The 13,697-nt window shown below is 45.0% G+C and overlaps 1 protein-coding gene across 1 annotated transcript; it reads left to right on the top strand.

Annotated features, from left to right (window-relative positions):
• The first annotated feature begins 10,021 nt into the window (after window positions 1-10,021).
• On the top strand, window positions 10,022-13,342 carry LOC124254099. Its single transcript, XM_046687972.1, has 4 exons — window positions 10,022-10,372; window positions 10,538-10,658; window positions 11,402-11,481; window positions 13,157-13,342. The coding sequence occupies exons 1-4, from the start codon at window positions 10,022-10,024 to the stop codon at window positions 13,202-13,204; spliced, it is 600 nt and encodes a 199-aa protein (XP_046543928.1). The 3' UTR covers window positions 13,205-13,342.
• The last annotated feature ends 355 nt before the right edge of the window (window positions 13,343-13,697 follow it).

Genomic DNA, 13,697 nt, shown 5'->3' with positions numbered 1-13,697 from the left:
GGGGCAGTCGTATACAGTGTGACTACCTATCAAAATGGGACATGGTCTAGTCGGTTGACAGCATCAAAGAGTCAGTGGCACCTCTCAAATCAGTCAGCATTCCTCGAATGGAGTTGATGGCAGCAGTATTAGGAGTCAGGTTGATCTTGATTGTTATTAAAGCTCTTGAAATGAATATTGCTGCTGTGACACTTTGGTCAGATAGTCAAAATGTGCTGTGTTGGATAAAAAACCATAGCCGCAAATTCAAAACATTTGTAGCCAATCGTGTAGCTTTTATCCAAGAACATACTATTCCCAGTCAGTGGAAGTACATTCCTTCTCTTCAAAATCCAGCAGATACTCTATCTAGGGGTGCAACAATTGCTAGTCTTAAAAGCAAAGCATGGATGTCAGGGCCTGACTTTCTGGTAGAGGATGAGTTGGCAGAACCGACACAAACGGTGATCACACAAGCATCAGATGATCAGGAAACAAAAGTGCGCGTAGAAATGAAAAGGCAGTCATTTACAATAGTGACATCTGACTGGTGTTGGCGGCTTGATGCAAGGAGATATTCAGATTGGCAAAACTACTGAGGATTACAGCATGGGTTTGTAGATTCGTGAACAACAGTCGGTCTGAACTAAGTTTGAGAATCTCAGGAGAACTTACTTATGAAGAGCTTCTTGATGCAGAGATCTATCACATAAGCCTTGCACAAAGGGAAAAGAATTTAACAAGGAGGTCTCGGCTCTGGAAAATAGGAAACAATTGTCGGCAAGCAGTAAACTCCTTGGACTGGATCCCATGCTTGATGAAGATGGGTTGATCAGATGTAGAGGTAGACTGCAGCATGCCACATTTCTACCATTTGATGCAAAGTTCCCCATAGTATTGCCAAGAAGAAACTGGGTAACTAAGTTGATAGTGAAGAAATGCCATGAAGATGGAAAGCACATCATTGGTACAAACCAGATCCTTGCTTTACTATCTGCACGTTATTGGATCATTTCTGCTCGTGAAGCGATCCGTGAATATGAAAGGAATGTTCATGGTGTCGCAGACTTAAAACAAAAGCCTGTTGTTCAAATTATGGCTCCACTTCCACAGGTTAGACTGAAGTACTCATTAAGGGCATTTGATCAAACTGGTGTTGATTTCGCAGGACCGTTCATTACGATACAAGGCAGAGGAAAACAACAGAGTTAAGCGTTATCTTTGTCTATTTACATGCTTGGCAGCAGGAGCTGTGCACTTGGAAATGGCATATCGTCTTGATAGCGACTCATTCCTCAATGCCTTTTACAGGATGGTAAACCGTAGAGGTTTGCCAAGTGTAGTGGTGTCAGATAATGGTACAAATTTTACAGGGAGCTGTTAAAGAGCTGAAAGTACTTGTCGACAGACTTGATGGAAAATATATCCAAAGTTCATTGGCAAATCGTGGAGTTGTTTGGAAATTCAACCCACCATATGCTCCACATTTTGGTGGTGCTTTTGAAGCAATGATCAAGTCCTCAAAAGAGCTATATATGCAATCCTAGGCAATGGTGACATTACTGATGAAGAACTAGTCACTGCCTTTACTGGCGCTGAATCGTTGATCAATTCAAGGCCTTTAACGTACCAAAGTACACATCAAATGATGACGTTCCACTTACACCCAAATCACTTTCTTCATGGTCAGTGTGGTGGAATCTTTGCTCCACAGTCGGTTGATAATGCAGAATTCTGTCCGAGAAAACGGTGGCGAAGAGTCAAAGAACTGGTACACCACTTTTGGAAACGATGGATGTCGGAATGGCTTCCATCACTACAAGCAAGGAAGAAATGGTTTATACCAAGTCGTGATCTTGAGGTCGACGATGTTGTTGTGGTTATCTCCGCGCAATCTCCAAGAGGAAGTTGGATCACAGGAAGAATCATAAAGACACATCCAGGGAGAGATGGACACGTTCGAGTTGTTGACATACAGACGAATCAAGGTGTTATGACAAGACCAGTGACAAAGGTGTGTCCACTGGAATGGAAGGTGTCAGAAACTACCACCGAAGGGAGGCTTCAAGAACAATTACAGAAGATCAACAGCAGGATTCAACCAATGGATAGAGGGCAGCAGACGGCTTCAAGAAACAGAAAAATTCATGGATACAGGATTGAAAGAATTCATGTGTGGAGAATTCGAGGATGAAGAATTCAAAGAGATTGGTGGAAGGATTCAAGATTTCATGGATGGAAGATTCAGAGAACAGTTAATAAATGGATGTCGCAAAGGAATCGAAGACAGAACAGAAAGTGGTTTCAGACTAAAACATTCAAAGGGAAGTATTTCAGTTGATTGTATATTGACATGTTTTCTTTTCAGGAAATAAATATGTTTTGTCACAATGAACAGTACACTTACCGATGTGTTATGATTTGGAACAGACATGCTTATTTTCATATTTCAGGACTGGATGATGAACTTTCTTTGTATTTCAGAAATGTGTGGACTTTACTGAACTTTAGTTGCATAAGTTTCAAATATGTCTGTATATAATGTGCTATTTGGTGATTGATATGTTCATTTGAAATGATAGACTTGGATCTATCATTTTGTAGGAAATGTTGTGGAGAACTGCGTTTGTAAACATAGAATATTCGCGTGCGTTTATGTTTTCAAACAAACGAACATTCGCACAAACGCAATGTACTTCTCGGAAGATCTGATTGCGTGAAACACGTGGAGCTGAACCTGCACGCGGTTTCCCCGATAGCAGTTTTCAACAAATTTGATAGAACTTCGGACATTAGCGGTCGTGCTTTTGACGAACTGACCAATAATAGTTTTTCGTTATAGTAAATGAATAGAGTACTATCTGTATACATATGTACAAAACAAAATAGTGTATTATCTGTATACAAATGTACAAAACAAAACAGAATTAAAGTTGAAATTGATTAGTCGCAGTTTGAGATATTTATTTATAGAACACTGCGTAACAGAAGCAGTTGATTGTCTGCAGTGTCTGGACCTGTGAATGGAGACAGTTGATTGTCTGCACTGTCTGTACCTGTGAATGGAGGCTGCTGACTGTCTGTACCTGTGAATGGAGGCAGTTGACTGTCTGCACTGTCTGTACCTGTGAATGGAGGCAGCTGACTGTCTGCACTGTCTGTACCTGTGAATGGAGGCAGTTGACTGTCTGCACTGTCTGTACCTGTGAATGGAGGCAGTTGACTGTCTGCACTGTCTGTACCTGTGAATGGAGGCAGCTGACTGTCTGCACTGTCTGTACCTGTGAATGGAGGCAGCTGACTGTCTGCACTGTCTGTACCTGTGAATGGAGGCAGCTGACTGTCTGCACTGTCTGTACCTGTGAATGGAGGCAGCTGACTGTCTGCACTGTCTGTACCTGTGAATGGAGGCAGTTGACTGTCTGCACTGTCTGTACCTGTGAATGGAGGCTGCTGACTGTCTGTACCTGTGAATGGAGGCTGCTGACTGTCTGCACTGTCTGTACCTGTGAATGGAGGCAGCTGACTGTCTGCACTGTCTGTACCTGTGAATGGAGGCAGCTGACTGTCTGCACTGTCTGTACCTGTGAATGGGCAGGCTGCTGACTGTCTGCACTGTCTGTACCTGTGAATGGAGGCAGCTGACTGTCTGCACTGTCTGTACCTGTGAATGGAGGCTGCTGACTGTCTGCACTGTCTGTACCTGTGAATGGAGGCTGCTGACTGTCTGCACTGTCTGTACCTGTGAATGGAGGCAGCTGACTGTCTGCACTGTCTGTACCTGTGAATGGAGGCAGCTGACTGTCTGCACTGTCTGTACCTGTGAATGGAGGCAGCTGACTGTCTGCACTGTCTGTACCTGTGAATGGAGGCAGCTGACTGTCTGCACTGTCTGTACCTGTGAATGGAGGCTGCTGATTGTCTGCACTGTCTGTACCTGTGAATGGAGGCTGTTGACTGTCTGCACTGTCTGTACCTGTGAATGGGGAGGCAGCTGACTGTCTGCAGTGTCTGTACCTGTGAATGGAGGCAGCTGACTGTCTGCACTGTCTGTACCTGTGAATGGAGGCAGCTGACTGTCTGCACTGTCTGTACCTGTGAATGGAGGCTGCTGACTGTCTGTACCTGTGAATGGAGGCTGCTGACTGTCTGCACTGTCTGTACCTGTGAATGGAGGCTGCTGACTGTCTGCACTGTCTGTACCTGTGAATGGAGGCAGCTGACTGTCTGCACTGTCTGTACCTGTGAATGGAGGCTGCTGACTGTCTGCACTGTCTGTACCTGTGAATGGAGGCTGCTGACTGTCTGCACTGTCTGTACCTGTGAATGGAGGCTGCTGACTGTCTGCACTGTCTGTACCTGTGAATGGAGGCAGTTGACTGTCTGCACTGTCTGTACCTGTGAATGGAGGCTGCTGACTGTCTGCACTGTCTGTACCTGTGAATGGAGGCTGCTGACTGTCTGCACTGTCTGTACCTGTGAATGGAGGCAGCTGACTGTCTGCACTGTCTGTACCTGTGAATGGAGGCAGCTGACTGTCTGCACTGTCTGTACCTGTGAATGGAGGCAGCTGACTGTCTGCACTGTCTGTACCTGTGAATGGAGGCAGCTGACTGTCTGCACTGTCTGTACCTGTGAATGGAGGCAGCTGACTGTCTGCACTGTCTGTACCTGTGAATGGAGGCTGCTGACTGTCTGCACTGTCTGTACCTGTGAATGGAGGCTGCTGACTGTCTGCACTGTCTGTACCTGTGAATGGAGGCAGCTGACTGTCTGCACTGTCTGTACCTGTGAATGGAGGCAGCTGACTGTCTGCACTGTCTGTACCCTGTGAATGGAGGCTGCTGACTGTCTGCACTGTCTGTACCTGTGAATGGAGGCAGCTGACTGTCTGCACTGTCTGTACCTGTGAATGGAGGCAGCTGACTGTCTGCACTGTCTGTACCTGTGAATGGAGGCTGCTGACTGTCTGCACTGTCTGTACCTGTGAATGGAGGCTGCTGACTGTCTGCACTGTCTGTACCTGTGAATGGAGGCTGCTGACTGTCTGCACTGTCTGTACCTGTGAATGGAGGCAGCTGACTGTCTGCACTGTCTGTACCTGTGAATGGAGGCAGCTGACTGTCTGCACTGTCTGTACCTGTGAATGGAGGCAGCTGACTGTCTGCACTGTCTGTACCTGTGAATGGAGGCTGCTGACTGTCTGCACTGTCTGTACCTGTGAATGGAGGCTGCTGACTGTCTGCACTGTCTGTACCTGTGAATGGAGGCTGCTGACTGTCTGCACTGTCTGTACCTGTGAATGGAGGCAGCTGACTGTCTGCACTGTCTGTACCTGTGAATGGAGGCAGCTGACTGTCTGCACTGTCTGTACCTGTGAATGGAGGCAGCTGACTGTCTGCACTGTCTGTACCTGTGAATGGAGGCAGCTGACTGTCTGCACTGTCTGTACCTGTGAATGGAGGCTGCTGACTGTCTGCACTGTCTGTACCTGTACCTGAATGGAGGCAGCTGACTGTCTGCACTGTCTGTACCTGTGAATGGAGGCAGCTGACTGTCTGCACTGTCTGTACCTGTGAATGGAGGCAGCTGACTGTCTGCACTGTCTGTACCTGTGAATGGAGGCTGCTGACTGTCTGCACTGTCTGTACCTGTGAATGGAGGCTAGCTGACTGTCTGCACTGTCTGTACCTGTGAATGGAGGCTGCTGACTGTCTGCACTGTCTGTACCTGTGAATGGAGGCTGCTGACTGTCTGCACTGTCTGTACCTGTGAATGGAGGCAGCTGACTGTCTGCACTGTCTGTACCTGTGAATGGAGGCTGCTGACTGTCTGCACTGTCTGTACCTGTGAATGGAGGCTGCTGACTGTCTGCACTGTCTGTACCTGTGAATGGAGGCTGCTGACTGTCTGCACTGTCTCTGTACCTGTGAATGGAGGCTGCTGACTGTCTGCACTGTCTGTACCTGTGAATGGAGGCTGCTGACTGTCTGCACTGTCTGTACCTGTGAATGGAGGCTGCTGACTGTCTGCACTGTCTGTACCTGTGAATGGAGGCAGCTGAGCTGACTGTCTGCACTGTCTGTACCTGTGTGAATGGAGGCTGCTGACTGTCTGCACTGTCTGTACCTGTGAATGGAGGCTGCTGACTGTCTGCACTGTCTGTACCTGTGTGAATGGAGGCAGCTGACTGTCTGCACTGTCTGTACCTGTGAATGGAGGCAGCTGACTGTCTGCACTGTCTGTACCTGTGAATGGAGGCTGCTGACTGTCTGCACTGTCTGTACCTGTGAATGGAGGCTGCTGACTGTCTGCACTGTCTGTACCTGTGAATGGAGGCTGCTGACTGTCTGCACTGTCTGTACCTGTGAATGGAGGCTGCTGACTGTCTGCACTGTCTGTACCTGTGAATGGAGGCAGCTGACTGTCTGCACTGTCTGTACCTGTGAATGGAGGCTGCTGACTGTCTGCACTGTCTGTACCTGTGAATGGAGGCAGCTGACTGTCTGCACTGTCTGTACCTGTGAATGGAGGCTGCTGACTGTCTGCACTGTCTGTACCTGTGAATGGAGGCAGCTGACTGTCTGCACTGTCTGTACCTGTGAATGGAGGCTGCTGACTGTCTGCACTGTCTGTCCCTGTCAATGGAGGCTGCTGACTGTCTGCACTGTCTGTACCTGTGAATGGAGGCAGTTGACTGTCTGCACTGTCTGTACCTGTGAATGGAGGCTGCTGACTGTCTGCACTGTCTGTACCTGTGAATGGAGGCTGCTGACTGTCTGCACTGTCTGTACCTGTGAATGGAGGCTGCTGACTGTCTGCACTGTCTGTACCTGTGGAATGGAGGCAGCTGACTGTCTGCACTGTCTGTACCTGTGAATGGAGGCAGCTGACTGTCTGCACTGTCTGTACCTGTGAATGGAGGCTGCTGACTGTCTGCACTGTCTGTACCTGTGAATGGAGGCTGCTGACTGTCTGCACTGTCTGTACCTGTGAATGGAGGCTGCTGACTGTCTGCACTGTCTGTACCTGTGAATGGAGGCAGCTGACTGTCTGCACTGTCTGTACCTGTGAATGGAGGCAGCTGACTGTCTGCACTGTCTGTACCTGTGAATGGAGGCAGCTGACTGTCTGCACTGTCTGTACCCTGTGAATGGAGGCAGCTGACTGTCTGCACTGTCTGTACCTGTGAGAGTGGAGGCAGCTGACTGTCTGCACTGTCTGTACCTGTGAATGGAGGCTGCTGACTGTCTGCACTGTCTGTACCTGTGAATGGAGGCAGCTGACTGTCTGCACTGTCTGTACCTGTGAATGGAGGCTGCTGACTGTCTGCACTGTCTGTACCTGTGAATGGAGGCTGCTGACTGTCTGCACTGTCTGTACCTGTGAATGGAGGCAGCTGACTGTCTGCACTGTCTGTACCTGTGAATGGAGGCTGCTGACTGTCTGCACTGTCTGTACCTGTGAATGGAGGCTGCTGACACTGATAACGATATTGAACATCGGACTCCTTGTGGTGAAGACGTTGTATATCCCTAGAATTATCTCCCTTGTTCAAAAATATTAACTTCCACCTTGCATTTAAAGATGTTGTGTTTCCTATTTGTATGTAATTTCCTCTCGTTATAAGGACACATGGGCATATGTAGTGTGTTGATACTTATATTTTCCTCTATGAACTTATGTTTCTTTGGAGAACATTATTTACGTGCGCAAAACTTAACAGAAGTGGGACGAATTTTGTTTCCTGTTTGCTATGAACGATAGTCATACCAATGATGCTTTGTTTAACGTAGATGTTTAACTGTTGTTTCTGGGAGGAACGCCTCCCTTGTTGTTAGAGCCGGCTGTTCGAAGGTGTGGAGTGACATTGTACATCTAAGAATATCTACAGCTCTGAAGATTACGAAAGAATTTGGTACCTAGGCATTTGTGCAGACATTGTGCATATTTTGCAGCCTGCATACACACGGCGGACCCCGAGTCACCCTGTAACTTCCTCACCCCTGATCAGGATCGCACTCATAGAAGACGGTGCCCAGAAAGACTGGCATGGGACGCCGCTGTCTGCTCGTGTAGTCCTAACGTGCCCGGGGCTGACTCTTGTTTGAAGGAACTACAACGTAGGTGGAGCGTTAGACTCATTCGTTTACACAACCACTCACTCACACAACCACTCACTCACGCAAATACACTCTCACTCAACCACTCACACAAACATTCAACCACTCACACAAACATTCAACCACTTACACAAACGCTCTCTCATTCAATTACACACTCAACCTCTCTATCCATTACTCAGTCAGCTACCAATCTGTGAATTAAGGAAAACAAACAATGGCCTCTCCATTCATGGAATATACATACCCTGTGTTTTATTAGCCGATGATACAACACTCCTGTCTTCAACCCCTAGCGGTCTACAAACATCTCTTCATTCAGTTCACTTATATGCCCCAAAATGGAGATTCAACTACAACGCCTCTGAGAGAAAGTCACTTGTTTTCTGTAAATCACGCCAATGTGTTAACATATGGAAACGAATGATTCTAGCAACAAGCTTTTATGGGTTTGAACTGCTACCAGCCATATACGGTATTGAGCTCGAAATGATTGAACGTACTCAGCGCTACTTTGCTCGACACAATACAAGGCCTGGGTAAGAGACATCCAACAGATTCGTCTACTTCAAACATAGGTAACTGGTCAATGACTGGTTACATAGACAAATGTAGATTACAACTATTAGGAAGGCTCTGCAATAATGATTGGAACTCAATAACGAAAGATATATTCTGTGCTTACATTACTACACATGTCCCTGGCATATACTAGTCGCCCGACAAGCATATGTAGTAACCTCCTACATACAGCTAAGAAATATTACTTAGACCTCTATATCAAGGAATTTATTTGCAGCGGTTCATTCCCAAGTAAGCTAGGCGATCTATTATAATCATACGTCTGTCGGAGTATGAACAAAACACCTGGAGAGAGAGACTAGCACAGAGACCGGATCTCTCACGATACTGTTAAATCCACACACGTTTACAAATGCACGTCGTTTATTATCTGATCCACCTCTATCCACATTTAAGACAACCCCTTCATCGCTGTCTCAACATCGGATCAAGAGCAAATGTATCCAAAGAATGTAATCACTGTAATCGACATTGCTATGACTATGACAGCCATATCATCCTACACTGTGTATTTTTTATGTCCGACAGAAATAATTTCTTCTCCTGCCTGATTGATACACTTGATAGTGGATATACATGTGAAAATAGATATGCTCGACGACGATGATATGCTGGCACTGTTTCTCGGTGCAGATATACATGACTTAACTGAAATAATTGACTATGATACATGGGAATACATAATACTTTCATTTTCTCACTTCGTTTGGAATCTAAAGAAACATCTGATGTACATCTAGTACACCTAGCCCTACTGCTCACAAATTGTACATTGTAAATTATCTATTAATGAGCAGTCTAACATATGCTTCCATTTTGTTACAAATGCTGTTCCATTTTGTTTAATTATGTGATGTATTGTAAATAACGTATTTGCCTTTGTATTATCTTCGGATTCAACTCTGGAGGAAATAAAGACATTCATTCATTCATTCATTCAACGTAGGTGGAGCGTTAGACTCATTCGTTTACACAACCACTCACACAACCACTCACTCACGCAAACAGTCACTCACGCGAACACACTCTCACTCAACCACTGACACAAACATTCAACCACTTACACAAACGCTCTCTCATTCAATTACATACTCAACCACTCTATATCCATTACTCAGTCAGCTGTCTATTCAACCGCGCATTCAACCACGAAATCAACAACTCAAACAATTACTCAATCAACTACTTACTCAACCACTCACTTAACATTTTACTGAACCACTCACTCAACCACCCACCCACTCACTCAACCACCCACCCACCCACTGAACCACCCGCTCAATCACCCAGCCAGTCGCCACTCTGTTCCAGAATGCAAGCTGGACTTTCTGGCTGACATGAATGACGGAGGTCGGTGGGGCTTCAGCGACCAGTCGGGCTCGTGGAAATACGTCGGGAATGTTGACGTGGTCTTCCTCGGTGGCTACGGCGTCTTCCGGAACTCCGCCTACCTCACCGTCTACCACTACCAGAACATCGACTGGCCCTACCCAGTGTGGGTGAGAGTGACATTCCAGTATTTCACGTCCACCAGCTCCAGACAAGTGCTCCTCAGTAACGGCTGCTACAACACCGACCCCGGCCAGGCCACGCTGTTCATGACGGTGGACCCAGCCGCCAGGACACTCAGTGCCGGCATCAAAACCAACTCCACCGACTACAACCTGTCTGTACGATGGAACTTTGTGGTGGGTTCGACATTTCGATATGTACTAGTACATAGGCACATAGTTACAACACGCTCTCAGTGCTTTTAACCCTCATCCATACAATATGATAAGATTTCTTATGAAGGTCGCCTATTCTGTCTATGAACCGTATTGTGTAATAAAACGTAACCTTTATCCTTTCAGACAAACAGCGCCACTTGGTTGGTGGCCACGGTGCGTTATGATGGCCAGAGCCTCGATCTGAATATCAGGGACAAAGATGTGCCGTCATCAAGCACGAGCCAAAGCCTTCAAGCGGAAGGTGGTGAGCATCCATTTTTGTTTATGAGTAATCCTGACTGAAACAAGTGATGTTGCTGTGTGTGTCCGCCGGTTGTTGCCATTGTACCTGAGAAGTAAAACATCTGACAGATCTGGAGATCAGCGGAGAAGAAATCACACCCGGCCACTTCCATCAAATCTGGGAACTCCCGGCGACTTCCGCTTATAGATGGCAACAAACGTCCCTGCAGACTAAGGGAGAGCGCATGTTTAGAGGACAGCAATTCTGCTACCTACATAAATCCTTGGACAGCAATAGATTTCCCTGTAAACCCTGTCATGTCCGTTTCAGGCTTTGACATATCATATTTATACAACAAAACCGGCATCCGCTAAATATACACACAAACGAAATAGAGTTCGCGACTTGTCCCAGATGATGTTATGTCGCGTGATAGTCGAGTCCACTGGTGTTACTTCCCACGTAGCCAATGCTGACTGAGGTACTGCTGGTCAGATAAACCCAGGAAATCGTCCTAACGCAGAGTGGGAGGGCGGGAGGTTGATAGCACAGCCGTGTGACAGAGTCGGGCGAACTAAAACATCCAAAAACATTCTTGGCAGCGTGCCAAACCATTTCGTGTTTCTTCACTTACACGTGGCGACCCATCAATGTCGAATGTTGAGTGTAGATACATTAAATATGCAATATGATAGGAGTTTTCACAACAACCGACTGTCGCTTCTAACACTTCATGCAATATATTGTTGCTATTGGTTCTCTAGAAATCAAGAGAAGCTCTTGTGCTTTGAGGATAGGCCGAGGCAGCAATGGGGAGACCATGTTTACAGGCAACATAGACGAGGTAAGCTGGACCGCAGACAAATGTGTGTACATTGACCTCATGGTGGTCATCTAAGTCATACATCGAGCTCATAGTGGTCATTTAGGTCATATATATCCAGTTGATAGCTGTAAAAATTCACATATACCTACCTCGTAGTTGTAATGTAAAGTCATGTTATATATATCGTAGTTGTAATTTAGGTGATACTTATCTCATTGTGGTAATCTACGTCATACATATCTCATAGTGGTAATCTAGGTCATATATATGTCATGGTGGTCATCTACGTCATATATATCTCATAGTGGTAATCTAGGTCATATATATCTCATAGTGGTAATCTAGGTCATATATATCTCATAGTGGTAATCTAGGTCATATATATCTCATAGTGGTAATCTAGGTCATATATATCTCATTGTGGTAATCTAGGTCATATATATCTCATTGTGGTAATCTAGGTCATATATATCTCATAGTGGTGGTAGGTCATATCTCATTGTGGTAATCTAGGTCATATATATCTCATAGTGGTAATCTAGGTCATATATATCTCATAGTGGTCATCTAGGTCATATATATCTCATATAGTGGTCATCTCATATATATCTCATAGTGGTAATCTAGGTCATATATATCTCATTGTGGTAATCTAGGTCATATATATCTCATAAGTGGTAATCTAGGTCATATATATCTCATAGTGGTAATCTAGGTCATATATATGTCTCATTGTGGTAATCTAGGTCATATATATCTCATAGTGGTAATCTAGGTCATATATATCTCATAGTGGTAATCTAGGTCATATATATGTCATTGTGGTAATCTAGGTCATATATATCTCATAGTGGTAATCTAGGTCATATATATCTCATAGTGGTAATCTAGGTCATATATATCTCATAGTGGTAATCTAGGTCATATATATCTCATAGTGGTAATCTAGGTCATATATATCTCATAGTGGTAATCTAGGTCATATATATCTCATAGTGGTAATCTAGGTCATATATATCTCATTGTGGTAATCTAGGTCATATATATCTCATTGTGGTAATCTAGGTCATATATATCTCATAGTGGTAATCTAGGTCATATATATGTCATTGTGGTAATCTAGGTCATATATATCTCATTGTGGTAATCTAGGTCATATATATCTCATAGTGGTAATCTAGGTCATACATATCTCATAGTGGTAATCTAGGTCATATATATCTCATAGTGGTAATCTAGGTCATACATATCTCATTGTGGTAATCTAGGTCATATTTATCTCATAGTGGTAATCTAGGTCATATATATCTCTTTGTGGTAATCTAGGTCATATTTATCTCATAATGGTAACAAAATTCATATGTCCCGAGTTCATGGTGGTATTATAAGTCACACGTCGAGCTGATACCGGTAATCTATAGTCATTTATACCGACGTCATTTTGGTAATATAAATTGATGTACACCGACCTGGCACCGAGTTGTACTAATGTCAACACACTGACTTATAAAACTACTGCTGGTGCTATATCAACCAGGCCGATATGTCAGTGCTGATAGTGCTGAAATTGTAATGTTGCTGATATATTTCTGTTGCTGCAGTATTATATGTACTGGGCTGTATTTGAGAGGTATCGTTGCATGCTTGCTCATTAATCTATAATTACTCCAAGATTCTGTCATCATGTCTGTAGGTGTCCATATACGCGACATGTCAGAATCCGCCGGCTGCTGATGTCTGAAGATGTCGCCCTGACGTCTCAGCGAGTGTCTACCCTAGTCCGGGCCATACACCCCGTTGAGAGGACCTGGTCAATGTCAACCTCATCTCGTTGTATTACACACGCTACTCCGTCATAAACCACAGCTTCTGCACTCTCTTCTAATCTGCTTCTTGTGTCACTGTGACTACTTACGAGCTTTAGACACGACTCCAACACAATTTCAACACAAACTTAATCTCAATATGTCCTCAACACAATTGCAACACAACTCAACCTCAACATAACCTCATGACCTGAACAAGGTATCTATGTTACAGTCAGATTGTGAAATCAGTCACTTCGTGAAATGACTAAACATTTCAGTCATTTCGTGAAATAACTAAGAGGGTCAGCTATTTAACTATCCCTACCGCTCGTTCTCTTTCTTACTGGGTCAACCTTGGCATTCTCTCTGTGTGACTTTATGTGCAGTGATATCGAAACGTCCAAACCTATTTATATAGCCAATAGC

The sequence above is a fragment of the Haliotis rubra genome, unplaced genomic scaffold (assembly GCF_003918875.1).
Source record: "Haliotis rubra isolate DU_JTF1 unplaced genomic scaffold, ASM391887v1 Scf563, whole genome shotgun sequence".
In the NCBI taxonomy this organism is placed as follows: domain Eukaryota; kingdom Metazoa; phylum Mollusca; class Gastropoda; order Lepetellida; family Haliotidae; genus Haliotis; species Haliotis rubra.
Note: the sequence above shows the minus strand (reverse complement) of the source record. Positions and strands in the feature narration are given on the sequence as shown.

Bases quoted from the DNA above. Each gene is read 5' to 3' on its own strand.
- LOC124254099 (XM_046687972.1), top strand. From the start codon at position 10,022: ATGAATGACGGAGGTCGGTGGGGCTTCAGCGACCAGTCGGGCTCGTGG. The intron at 10,373-10,537 runs GTGGGTTCGACA...TTATCCTTTCAG, and splicing joins CTGTACGATGGAACTTTGTG to ACAAACAGCGCCACTTGGTT. The intron at 11,482-13,156 runs GTAAGCTGGACC...TCATGTCTGTAG, and splicing joins TTACAGGCAACATAGACGAG to GTGTCCATATACGCGACATG.